Source organism: Indicator indicator, chromosome 5 (genome assembly GCF_027791375.1).
Source record: "Indicator indicator isolate 239-I01 chromosome 5, UM_Iind_1.1, whole genome shotgun sequence".
Lineage (NCBI taxonomy): Eukaryota > Metazoa > Chordata > Aves > Piciformes > Indicatoridae > Indicator > Indicator indicator.
The window spans coordinates 25,663,172-25,675,724 of NC_072014.1; the positions used below are offsets into that span (position 1 = coordinate 25,663,172).

The following is a 12,553-nucleotide window of genomic DNA, read 5'->3' on the forward strand; positions in this document are numbered from 1 at the left end:
ATACCCCATATCCTAGATGTCCCAGGCTGTGGTCTGCTCAGAGCCAGCCCTTTGGCAAGGAGCCTTGTCTGCTGAAGGCAACAGGATCTCAGCCACAAGGTCCTTTGTCACTGCTTAGCCTTCTGTCCTAATGCTGTGCTTTGAAGTCACCTGTGCCCTTTTCTCTACAGAGGATTTCCTGGCTGGTGTCCCCATGTGCCATGGCACCAGCCTGGGATATGCATTGGCACCCTGGCACCTTTGGGGTTGCACAGAGGTCTTATCACCTTGAGCTTCTGTGTGGGAAGACAGAGCAAGTGGAGCAGGAGCATATCTCTGTGGGCAAGTTGCAGGTGGACGTGCTGGATGCTTGCAGCCTCCTAAAGTGGTGCATAGAAGATGCTAGGGGTGTGAAGTCAAGCCCACCCTGATCTTCTCTTGCCATTCAGATCCATCACTGCCTACAACCAGTGATGGGGAAGAGGAGGCGGCTCCATTGCCAATTCTCATGTGATGTGGGATCCATGGTAGGGCTGGGATGAGGAGGGCAGAGTTGAGTGCAGAGCTTGGGCTCTGGGCTTGGATAGGAGCCCAGGGGTGATTCCTTCATGAGGATGAGGAGGATGAGGAAGAAAGCAGAGCCTCCCCTTTGCCCCAGCTGCTGCATCCTGTGCCTGCTGGAAATGGGGATGGGAGGCCCTGGGCAGGAGATTCGGTTTCAGAGCCCATGTCTGGAGTGCCCGTTAGAGTGGGGCAAGATTCCCCTCTTGGGGGCAAGATTCCCCTCTTGGGGAGGGGGCTGGGTGGGCTGTGTCTGTGTGTTCCCAGCTGTCCCGAGTCTAATCCATCATAAAAGAGAATCTCCTGCCCTAATGCATCCCTATAGTCTGATGGCAGTGCTGCCTGGCCCTAAATTGCCTACAGCTCCAAGCCTGATGGATCAGCATGGAAGGGGGAGTGCTGCACCCCAGTCTGGCAGGGAGAGAGGGTCTGAGGACTCTGTAGGGCAGAGGTTTATACTCTGGAGGCTGCAGAGCAGGAATTAGAATGCTGGAATTCTACCGGACAAGGCTTGGTGCCCTGAGGACTGAGAGCAGGAATTGGTACTCAGGGGTACCAGTTTGGGGGCAGGGATTGGGCTGCTGTGAACTCTAGATGCTGAGCAAAGGATATGGGGAGACTGTGGAGCAGGGCTGGGGACACCATGGGGCCAGAGGGCTGGGGGGAAGAGGCTCTGCCCCAGGGGAAGGACAGGCTTGACTCAGGCTCCCCAAGGTTTCATTCCCAGCCCACTGAAGAATCACTGGCTTGTCTGGAGGAGCATGGACCTGTGGATTTCCTGGGCAGCAAGTCTCTTTCATGTGGCCGCTTGCAAACTCTCATGACATCACCAGGGGCTGCTCCTCCTGTAGACAAACCCAGTGTTTTTTAGGGGTTTACTATCCCCCCACCCCTGCCTGTGTGTTTTGGCCAGAAGGGACCCAGGCAACTGTGTCCACGAGCAGCCGGTCTGGCAGGGAGATGGCAGGGGAAGAGCAGTGAGTCCCCCCTGTACTGAATAAACATGGGCTGGCCAGTGCTGGAGGGGGCTTTTCCAGGCTGAACCACACCCCGGGGGGCTATTTTTGCCATGAATAAAGGGGCTGTGTGCTCACAGGGCAGCCTGGCCTCCTGCCGCCACTGCTGTGCGTGGAGAGCCTGCCTGACACTTAATCCTGTTGCCTGGCTGGGGACCAACATCTACGCTGAGCATCTGGGCACTGCTCGTGGGACACCTGGGCGCTGGCACAGCTGAGCATTGCCTGCAGAACACCTGGGCACCCGTCACTGCCCACAGGACACCTGGGCACAGGCACAGCTGGGCACTGCCTGCAGGAACACCGACAGGTTGCTGGGACTAGAAAACACGGGTTGTCACAGGACAAGGGGAAGTGACAGTGACTCATTGCCTGTGCCAGTGGTGGTGCCAGGGCTGCCGGGGCATGTTGGACCCAGCCCTGCTGGGCCCGTGTGCCTGGAGAACTGCCTGAGCCAGCCCTGGGAGCGAGCCCTGCTGCCCCCCTGCCCCGTGCAGCAGTGCTTCCTGCTGCAGTTTCGGGTGATGGTGGGGCAGTGTCCCCAGCGGCTGCCCCTCCAACTGCACCCAGGCTTGGGAGGAACTGCAATGCCACCAGGGTGGAGTGGCCACTGCCTCCTGCTCATCTCAGTCCTGTACGCACCCAGATTCCCCCCAAAGCCCCTAATCCCGCCTGGCTCAGCACCAGCTTCCGCTCCAGGCCCTGTTAGCTTAGCTAATCCCTTGTGTGCCAGGTTTAGGGACACAGTGGGTGCAGCATCCCCACGGATCTCCTCCCATCACCCCTAGATTTTCTTTCTCAAGGCATCTACAGGCTACTCTCCTGGTCTCCAGCCCTGACCCACACTCCTGCCACCTTTGCCAGCCCCACTGCCCCACAAGTTCCAGGGGAACCACCAGTGTTTGTGCCATGAATGAGTGGCCTGTCCTCACTGGGTGGAGCCAGGGTGTGGGATTCCACCCCTCTCTTCTCCTTATCACCTCACAGCATCCTTGTGATTCAACAGGTGTGGCTGCCTTTCCCTCACCCCACTTTGCAGGAAGTTTCCTGGCCAGCCCCCCCACAAGCCCTGTGCAATAATAACAAGCTAGGGTGAGCTGGCCGGCCTTCCTGAGCAACCCTACAATAACAAACCAGAGCTGTGTGTCCAACTTTCCTGGGCAGACAATAATAAACCCACATGAGCTGGCACTCTTTGCAAAGGAACCCTGGGTGATATGTCTGTATTCACCATGCCATCCTACAGTAATAAGGCAGTGTGAGCCACCTAGCTTCGTCACAGAGAAGTGGGTTCTCTGAGCTGTCTCCCAGATCTCCACGTGTTTCATCTGTGCTGGACCCTGGAGAAGGCACCCTATGTCAGTAGTGGGCCAGTTTGGCAGATGTGATGCTTGCAGGTGCCACCAGCCTGTGGCTCTGCCTTCCTGCAAGCCAGCAGCGCATCTTCACAAGTCCTGGCATGCTGGGATCTGCTTTCAGGGCCTCCTCCTTACACAGTTCCCTCACCCTAATGGCTGACACCCAATGCCAGCTGACCCAGAGGCTCTCTTGAAGTTGTCCTATGGACTGCAGGATGGGAAGACAAGTGCCCACGGTCAGGCTGGAGCTGGGGATGGCATGAGCAGCTGCCCCTCAGCCCTTGGGAAGTCATGCCCAGCTTCTTGCAAGGTCACCCAAGGAGGGAGGCAAGGCTGGTGTCTTCAGCAAGGGCTGCTCTGCTATACCCCACTCTTTTTTAGGGAGTTTGTTGGCACTTGGGCAGCCGGAGGGCTTGAATGCATGTGGGTGTTAACTGGGCAGTGTGATGGGATGGCCTCTCTCCAGGTGTGACGGGATAGGGGCTGGAGGCCCTAGGCCCCCACCAGCCCTCTGCCAAGCTGCAGGCTGCTCCTGGTGAGCCGTTCCCTCACATGACTGTTGAGGAAATGCTGCAGCTCCTGTCTTACTCCTGTGCTGCCGCTGACCCACCTCTCCCAGGGATTTATCCCTGGGAGCTAGAAGCAGTGGTGAGTGGGCAGGGCAGGGGCAGGACCCCCCCTCCAGCATCCCTGCATGACGGGGATGGGGGGAGGGGGGCCCACATCCACCCCAGCACAGCAGCGGCACAATACAGTGTCCCCCAGTGCCACCGCGCCCCGCCGCTCAGTGTCTGCAAGCAAAGTTGTAACCCAAGCCACGAAAAGAGCAGGGGAAAAGAAAAGGGTATTGAGCGGCGGGGCTGCTGCGGTCGCCGGGCAGCATAGACTGCCGGTTGTTAAGCGGCTGCCTCGCTTGCAAAGGCTGCCTTGATGAAGTGTGAGACAGCACTTCTGGAGGGACGCGGGCAGGCATTCTCACTCCATCTTCCGCTCACAGTGCCGCTCTTTATGTGCCTGACATTTGCTCGTTGGAAAGGCCCCGAAAGTCAGGGGGAAAAGAAAACATTTCCCGCAGCAGGGCTGGAGCGGCGCTGGGAGGAGTGCCGTGCCGTGCCGTGCCGTGCCGTGCTGTGCCGCGCTGAGCTGAGCTGAGCTGAGCTGAGCTGGGTTGGGTTGGGTCGGGCTACGATGTTCGGCCGTCCTGGACTCACCGTCTGCTCTTCCCCGGGGTGACCCCTTCACCTCTCAGCAGCTCTCCAGCTGCCTTCCCCTGCAGCTTCCTGCCAGGTGTGCTCAGCCTGGCTCCCTGCCTGGGAAGCCCTGGCCATCCTGCCCTGCCTGCTCTACCGGCGTCCTGGCAGTGCCGCCAGATCTCTCTGCTGCTGCTACTGCTGCCGCGTGTTCCCATGGGATTGAATGGTAGGAAGTGATGGGGACAGTGCAAGCTCAGAACAGGTCCCATAGCCTTCTACTGATGTGGTATGCAGTGCCCCAGAGACTGACACAAGCAGATCCAAGGGCTGGAGGAGCTGGGAAAGGACATTGGTGGTCAATGTAGGGCAATTCGGGGTTGTCTGGGGTCAGTGCTCAGAGTGCTTAGGGGCTGCTCTGCCCCCAGGGAGAGGGTTACTACCCCACCAGCAAGATGGGGTGGGAGGCCAGGCTGATGTGTCCTGCTCCATACCGGGGGGATGAGCTGTGCTTTCCCCTGCTCTTGATTCCAGCATGAATGGAGCAGTTCAACCCCTTCCATCTCTATCCTCCTGCAGGCAGATCCTGGTCGGTTCTTTCGATTAGCAGAGGCTGGGTGAGCGGCTAGCACAGATTGGTGATCATCTGCATGGATTCCAGGGAGGATCTCTCCCCAACCTGACTGACACTGGCATGACTATGGACAGAGATGCCCAATGAGCCACACCAGCCCTCCCAGGAGCACTCACAAACTCATGGCAGGGAAGAGCAACAGGAGCAGCCTAGCCACAAGGCATGGGAACGCCTCAGTCGTGGAGCCTTTCCCCTGCCCACTGCGGGCTGCTGCAGCATTGCCAGGCTTTACTCATGCCAATGCAGTGGCCATGCCCATTGCCAGAGAGACACTGCACCATTCCTGGGCTGCTGTTCCACCACGACATTTCCACGGAGTCCGCTGGCAGGGGGAGTCTGGGGAAGCCATGCCCCCCCCCCCCCCCGGCCCACACCCCTTGGCTCTCAGCCCCAGCAGGAATTATTAAGTGTGCCCCTGTGGAGCATGTGCTGAGGCTGGCCACGGGAATGTGGGCAGATCTGACATACAAGCCACAGCTGCCAGGCTGTAATTTCCAAACAGGCCCTGTTCACTCTGTTTTCCAGTTAAAAATACATTAAAAAATAGGAATGTGGGGTTTGTAGCAAAGAATGTTGGTAACCGCTTCGAATGTCTGGTGTGATAATGAAAGGGTCAGTCCCCAGCTTTGAGCATGACTGATTTAGACCCTTGTGCTTGGCACCCAAGGGGCCCAGCATGGTCCAGCCTGCCTTCAATACCCTCCAGGCCCAGGCCAGGGGAAGGTGATGCTTCTGTGTTGGTGGCACAGTGTTGGGCAGGGGGATGTGCCCCTTCTGCTCACACTTTCAAGAGGGCATCTTAATCTCCATCTCTTGTGACCTCTTGAGAAGGAAGTCTGGACAGGGATGGGCAAAGGGAGAATGCCTGGGAGATGGGTGCTGTACCCTGCCCACCACTGGCCCTGCTGCCCATCAGTGCTTGTGTACAGCCCCATAGTAGAGTCCTCAGGTTTGTGGGCAGCAAATGAGACTTCAGTCCAGCTCCCTGTGAGCTTTCCCAACCGCTGCAGGGCTGGGCATGACTTACTCCCTGTACGAGGTCAGGCACCTGCCCCCCTTCACTGGGCACCCACCCTGCTCAGGGCATGCTGCAAAGCCTCCAGTGCTGCAGCCACAACCTTGAGTCACTCCTGATACCGGGGCATCCCACTTGGCCTTGTGGCCAGATAGTCATAACATGTGGGACAAGCCGTGCCAGCTCCCTGGGCATTGCTCCCCAGTGCCCAGCAAGCTGCATGGGGTAAGCCAACAGGCACTGCCCTGGGTGCCAGCTCGTGCCACTCCCCGGACCTCAGGCGTCATGTTTATCCTGGAGATGGGTAATCAGAGGTACGCAAGTCACCGGAGGCCAGTGCTGACATCGCAGTGCGGACAGGTTGACTGCACTGGGGTTAATCTCAGAGATGTGCTGGGGCAGCAGGACGAGAATGGAGAGGAAAGGCATCAGTACCCTGGGCTTGGCCCCCACCAAGCCCCTTCTAGGGACATCTCCTTGTCCCTCTCAGGCTCCGGGGCCATCAGGTGGCCGAGGGCTGGCACAGCATGCTCGGTCCCTGCTGAGTCATGGCTCTGCAGGGAAACGCTTCCAGCTTTGGTTATAAACCCATTTCCCTCCGGGGTTGTGAAGCGTGGCCCTCCCATCATAGCCCGGGCCAGCTTCTGCAGCCCAATGGCTCTGAGCCCACGGGAAGGGCAGTGGCAGGAGGTGGTGAATCCCAAATTCCATTCTGGGCTTGTCAGAGCTAGGCTTTTCCCAGATGCATGGGCAGCAGGTACCCTGCACCTGCAGATGTCTGTGCCATCTTAGATGCCCATCCCTCTCAGAGGGGCTGGTGGCACTGGGCACCCTTCTCCCAGTGCTCCCCCAGGGGATGTGTGTGCCAGTCTTGTGGATAGGGTCGTTGTCAGCATGGTGGGCACTTCACAACATTGTCCAGCCCCAGGGTCACCACAGGGACACTGGGCACCCAGGACTGAGCACAGAGAGAGCAGCTGCCTTGACTGGATCCTCCTTTGCGTGCTGGAAAGAGGACAGGACTGAGGGACTTAGGATCACAAAGATTATCAGGGGACTGGAGTACCTCCCTTTTGAGGACAGGCTGAGAGAGTTGGTGTTGTTCAGCCTGGAGAAGGCTCTGAAGACCTTATTGTGGCCTTTCAGGCCTACAGAAGAGCTGGGGAGGGACTCTATCAGGGAGTGTAGTAATAGGACAAGAGAGAATAGTTTGGAAATGAAAAATGGTAGATTTAGATTAGGTATTAGGAAGAAATTCTGTACTGTGAGAGTGGTGAGGCACTGGAACAGGTTGCCCGTAGAGACACTTCCATCTCTGTAAGTGTTAAAAGGTTGGGCTGATTGGGGTTTTGAGTAACTTGGTCTGGTTGAAGATGTCCCTGCCCATATCAGGGGGTTGGAACCATTCGTTGATTCTGTGTCCCAGGTGCCATCCTGCACTGGAGCCTGCATCCTGGTTGGGTTGGAGCAGAAGAGGTTGGACAGCATGCTGTGCCTGGGTGCATAGCTTGCCCCATTACCCTGACACTCCCCAGGGACCCCTTCATCACAGGGAGCGGGGGTGGGCAGCAGAGTAGTGGCACCCATGGCTGAGTAGCTCTGCAAGGGACTACCATGCCCTCCTGGGGCATTGACCCACACAGTGCTATCTGGTACACTTTGCTCACTCCACCGCTGTTCCTGGCTTTCCTGGGAGCTGCTGTTTGCTTTTCTCTGAATTATGACTACAGCTTGTGCCTTTGATCTGGGCTGTGTCGGCCACCCATTGCCAGCCCCTCTCCTGCCTTTGAAGTGCAATCACCTTCCTGGCTTTGGATGCTGCTTTTGCAACTTTTAAGTCCAACTCTGGCCCCATGGGGTGAGACACGGTGGGCAAGAGCATCCCTGGGGTGTCCAAGGTGCTCAGAATCTCTCCTCCTCCCTGGGACCTTGTGATGGGCCAACACAGCTCCCAACTTGGAGACCAGGCACGGAGGCATTGAGAGGTGTGTTTGCCAAGTGGCAAGAAATCCCAGGGATGCTGTCAGGGTGCTGGGACTAGAGCATCCCTCCTGTGGCAGTGGGTGGGGTCACAGGAGGTGCAGCAGAGAAGTTGCCCAAAAAGCAGACACTGATACCATGTGTGTCCTGCAGCTAAAGAGACTTTCATGCCCATGGCTCCAGGAGGAGGGATGAGACCAGCAGGGAAGGTGCCTTTCTGGGCACCAGCCAACCCATACTGGCATTAGCCCTGCCCACCCTCCCTGTCTGGCAGGGAGCAGTGAGAGAAGCTCAGCCTGCCCTTTCTGCCACTGAGAAGCTGGGGCCAGGCTTTGGACTCTGGCCTTGAGTGGGTCCAAGCGTCCCCATCCCCTCCCCACTTGGCTGGCCCAGAGGGGATCCAGCCTTATCTGTTAAACTTTGTTCTTCTGCTGTCTGGGTGTGGAGCGGTGCTGAGATTAGTACCGGACCTTTGACACAGACACACACAGACACACACACACAAAGGCACTGCCACACAACCAGCCGGGCATGCCCCCAGTGCCATGCTCATCTCCACACAGCTGCACACACACACTCTGCTCACATGCAGCTGCACACAGCGCCCGGCCCCACAGCCCCCCAGGCAGCCCCCCTCCAGGGCACACACGCATTTCCCTGTCCCTACACGTGTTTGTTTGCTGCCTGCATGTTGTGTTGGATTCCCAGTGGCTCATGGCGCTGTCCCAGCCTGCCAGCTTCCCTGTCATGAGAGCCAAGGTTACCTATGCACATCAGTGTGGCCCAGAGAGCAAGGGTGGCACAGTCCTGGCAGAATCATAGAATCATAGAATTGTTAGGGTTGGAAGTGACCTCAAGAATCATCTAGTACCAACTCCCCTGCCAGGGGCAGGGACACCTCACACTAGATCAGGTTGCTCAGAGTCACAACCTGGCCTTAAAAACCTCCAGGGATGGGGCTTCTACCACCTCCCTGGGCAATCTGTTCCAGTGTCTCACCACCCTCATGGTGAAGAATTTCTTCCTAACATCCAATCTGAATCTACTAATTTCTATTTTTGTTCCATTCCCTCTAGTCCTATAATTACCTGACACCCTAAAAAGTCCCTCACCAGCTTTCTTGTGGGTGCTCTTAAGATAGTGGAAGGCCACAATAAGTGGAAGGTGCAAGCAGGAGGAAGGTGGCTTCCCTACATCAATCCTGGATGGAGAAAGGATGCATGCAGCAAGCCAGGAGCTTCTCTGGCAGCCTGGGAGCAAAACTGGGCATCCCTCATCTTGCTGCTGCATTGCCCTCACTTGCCATAGGACCACTGGGTATGGCTTATGCTGTCCACATAGACATCAGTGGAGACAGTGGTGGCAGGCAGGGTCTCATCCCTACCTCATGTCAAGGTCCTGCCCCTGTTGAAGGCTCATTGTCCTTATCAGCGAGCTGTGGCCCCAACGCTGCTCCAGCCAGGGAAGCTGCAGCCCACGCGAGCTTATCTGCGGTGTTTCACGAGTGGCCATCAAGTGTCCACAGACTGTTTCTGAATGGGAGGACACTGCCACCCCAGCAGGGGTGTAGGGGCGTGCACATGTGTGTGTCTGAAGCTGGGGAGCAGCCACAACCTGCCCACTGTCAGAGGTGGCTGGCCCTGTGAATTGTGCTACAATCCCTGGGGTGAAGTAGATGGAGTCGGGGGGCAGAGGGATGCTTGTCCCCTTCTCAGCCCTGCTGTGGCACCATGTCAGGGTGTCCTGGCAGGAACTGGCTCTCGGAAGGTGATTTCCTGGCAGTGATGGTGCCTCTACTCTCTCCCGCAGAGCCTGCCCCAGATCTGCGGAGCGGGAGAAGGGCAGGCATTCGCCTCTGCTCTGCAGCAGCTCTACGTGGCAGTGACACAGCAGGAGGCCAAGCAGAACCAGAAACGGCGGTGCTCGGGTGAGGAGCTCCATGGCTGTGGGATGGGGACTGCCTGAAGCAGCTAGCGTGCCTGCAGCTGAGTTCCCCACCCTGGGAGAAGGGGAGTGGGGCCCTAGGTGCAGCTCTGCTTATGCAACAGTCTCCTACTTTGCTTTTTCACCATGGGCTGAGCTCACAAACACAGACACATTCCTGGTGTGGATTTGATCTGCCCTGTGCTCCCTCATCTCAGTCCTAAATTGCATCTCTTTCTACTGGTACCAGAGGATGCTGAGGGCCCAGCATTTGCTGCAGAAACCACAGGACATCCCCATCCACCATCTCCATGCCAGGAGAATGAAACAGCATTTTCCAGTGAGCAAACCACGGTGAGTTCAGCTCTAGAAACAGCCTCTCCATACCAATGGCAGGATGGGGCCCACACCTCCCTTCCCTCTTTGCATCCTAGCCCTGTGCCCCTCCAACATGGTCTGTGGGCCTCAGCTTTGTTCCTAGCCTATTCTACCTCATGCACTCTGACTGGGGAGCGTGTTGTACATGTATAGTTTCCAGTCCCCCATGGGAGTGACGAGTGTCATTGCTTGCATATGGGCACTCATCCTGCTTGACCACCTCAAGGGGGACTAACCCTGCCTCCCCTTTGCTTCCAGCCAACCTCCTCCCCAGCTCAGAAGCCCCGGCTGCCTGCAGCCAAGGCCAAGCCAAAGAAGGCGAAGGGGCTCTTCAGCTGAAAGGTCACTACCATCCACCCTGAGAGTCTCTGCTCCCCCAAGGATATGGGGGATAGAGAAGCAGTGCAGAGCACTCACTCTGCCTCCACTCCTGCATCTTCTGTCAGACCCTGCCCAGGTAATGGTCCCTTCTCAAGGTATCTCCAGCCAGAGAGACGGTGCATCTCCTTTCTTCATTGGTGTCTCAGGACCCTCTTTTCTGCCTCCTCCCTGGTGCAAAGCTTGCCCAGGCTGCCTCGAGGAGTCAGTGCTGCCCCTGGAAGGAGTGGGACAGATGCTGTTGGGTGGGTGTGGGGCAGCTGGGCCTCTGTCAGGGCTTTGGGATTTTGCTGCGCTTGTGTGGGTTTGCAATAAAGAGCTGTGTCTAGGTGAGATTCACTCTCTTGCTCTCTCCCTCCTGGGCTCACAGTGTCAAAGCAGGGGTGCAGCCGCTGGTGCTGCTGAGTTCTGCTGTCCTAGGGGCTTGCAGTGGCTCGGAAGAGTGAAGAGCTGACAGCAGCTCTTTGCTGTGTGACAGGAGACAGTTCCTAGCCCATGCTATGTCTCATCCTAAGATGCAGTACATGGGGTTTGGTATACAAGAAGACCTCCAGATTCTGGGGACACAGCATTCTGGGGGGATGGAGCACATGTTCTCCTTGGCCCATGCTGGGAACACACCATGTGCCTGGAGCCAGATGAAGCCCTTGCAGCTGCATGTTGGCAGTGGCAGCCTGGATATGCTAAGAGCCATCCTCCATTTGCAAGTAGTTCCCCTGGGTTTAATGGTCAGGTGTTAGGGGGTTCATGGGTTCTGGCCTCCCAGGAGCAGAGGAGGACCAAGCCACTAATACAGAGAATGTTCCTCCATCTGAGGGCAGATTACAGATACTCCCTGGGCACAAAGCATCACCTCTATCTATCTATCTATCTATCTATCTATCTATCTATCTATCTATCTATCTATCCATCCATCCACCCACCCACCCTTGCTATTCTCTTTCAGCACTTGAGTCCACATGTTTCCTTTGGAGCTACTGTGCCCAAGCCAGGTCCTAAAGCAGCAGGCAGCAAGCTGGGCAGCACTGCTGCAGGCACTCACAGCGCCCTTCTCCTGGGGCAGGCACTCGTGCCCCTGGCTGCCCTGCTTCCAGGGTCTGGGCCAGCTGCAGTCATGCTGCCTGCTCTCTCAGGCAGCAAGGGGGAAACAAAAACATCCGGAGCAGCCCCTGTGTCTGTGGAAGGGGAATGAAAGGGCCTTTGCTGGGCCCTGGCTGGCCGGTCCCAGGGCACAAGCAGCCGTTTGCTTTTTATATTTCCTCTCTGAGGGAGCAACATGCGGGGCAGGGTGGGTGGTGGGAAGAAGAAGCCATGGGATGATGAGCTTGTGCCAACAGCTCTAGCTACCTATCCTGCCTTTTCCCATCTGCCAGCATCTTATCCTGGCACCACTGGTCTGCCTGATGGGCACTTGTCCCCATGGAGGATCCTACTACCAACTCATGGGGGTAAAGCTGGGGAGGCAGGAGTTTAGCATGTTTCATGTGTTGTCTGTCATGCAACCCCTGCTCCATCGATGTGGGCTCAACCTCCTGGCCTGGGAGCTGCTTTGTTCCACCCCAGGTCCCCCATTTCCTTGCTGGACCTGGACTCTGTACTGCTTTACCAAGCATGCCAGGACCTGCAGGAGAAGGATTTATCAAACCAGGGAAGGCATCTGGCTCATCTGGCCCCTTTGGGACTGGGGGTACATCAGATGGTGGGGGGGGCACATTCCCATCCTACTGTGCCAATGGCTGATGGGCTTTGTAGAGGAGCAGGTGATGCAAACCAGCACCTGCACCTCTGGGTCACCCAGCTGCACCCAAGCTGTATATTTCCTTCTCTCTGGGCTGCTCAGCTCAGGGGGCCCAGTCCAAGAGGTGTTGCTCAAGAGCCCTGTGCTGCTGCAGTGTGAGTCCTTCCAGGGAGCCAAGGGCTGGATGAGCACCCTGGCAGGCATGGGCTGGGGGTAAAGCCCTGCTGCAGGGATAAACCCTCCACTCATCCTGCTCCTACATCAGGGAATGGTGAAGCTGCAAGAGAATGGTTGGGGGAGAAGATAAATAAAAGCAGGAGAGGGAAGACATCAGGTGGAAAAAAGAGCTCTGCCAGCACCCCACAGTCCACCACAGGGCCCCAGCCTCCAAGACTTAAGCATG

The 12,553-nt window shown here is 57.2% G+C and overlaps 1 protein-coding gene across 1 annotated transcript in view; it reads left to right on the top strand.

Moving 5' to 3' along the window:
- The window catches only part of NHEJ1 (non-homologous end joining factor 1), a 45,681-nt gene extending 35,308 nt beyond the window's left edge, over positions 1 to 10,373 (top strand). Inside the window, exons 5-7 of the mRNA XM_054381353.1 lie at positions 9,543 to 9,660; positions 9,907 to 10,010; positions 10,293 to 10,373. Coding sequence (XP_054237328.1) covers positions 9,543 to 9,660; positions 9,907 to 10,010; positions 10,293 to 10,373 — 303 coding nt within the window. The remainder of the gene's footprint in view (positions 1 to 9,542; positions 9,661 to 9,906; positions 10,011 to 10,292) is intronic.
- Positions 10,374 to 12,553: the final 2,180 nt, after the last annotated feature.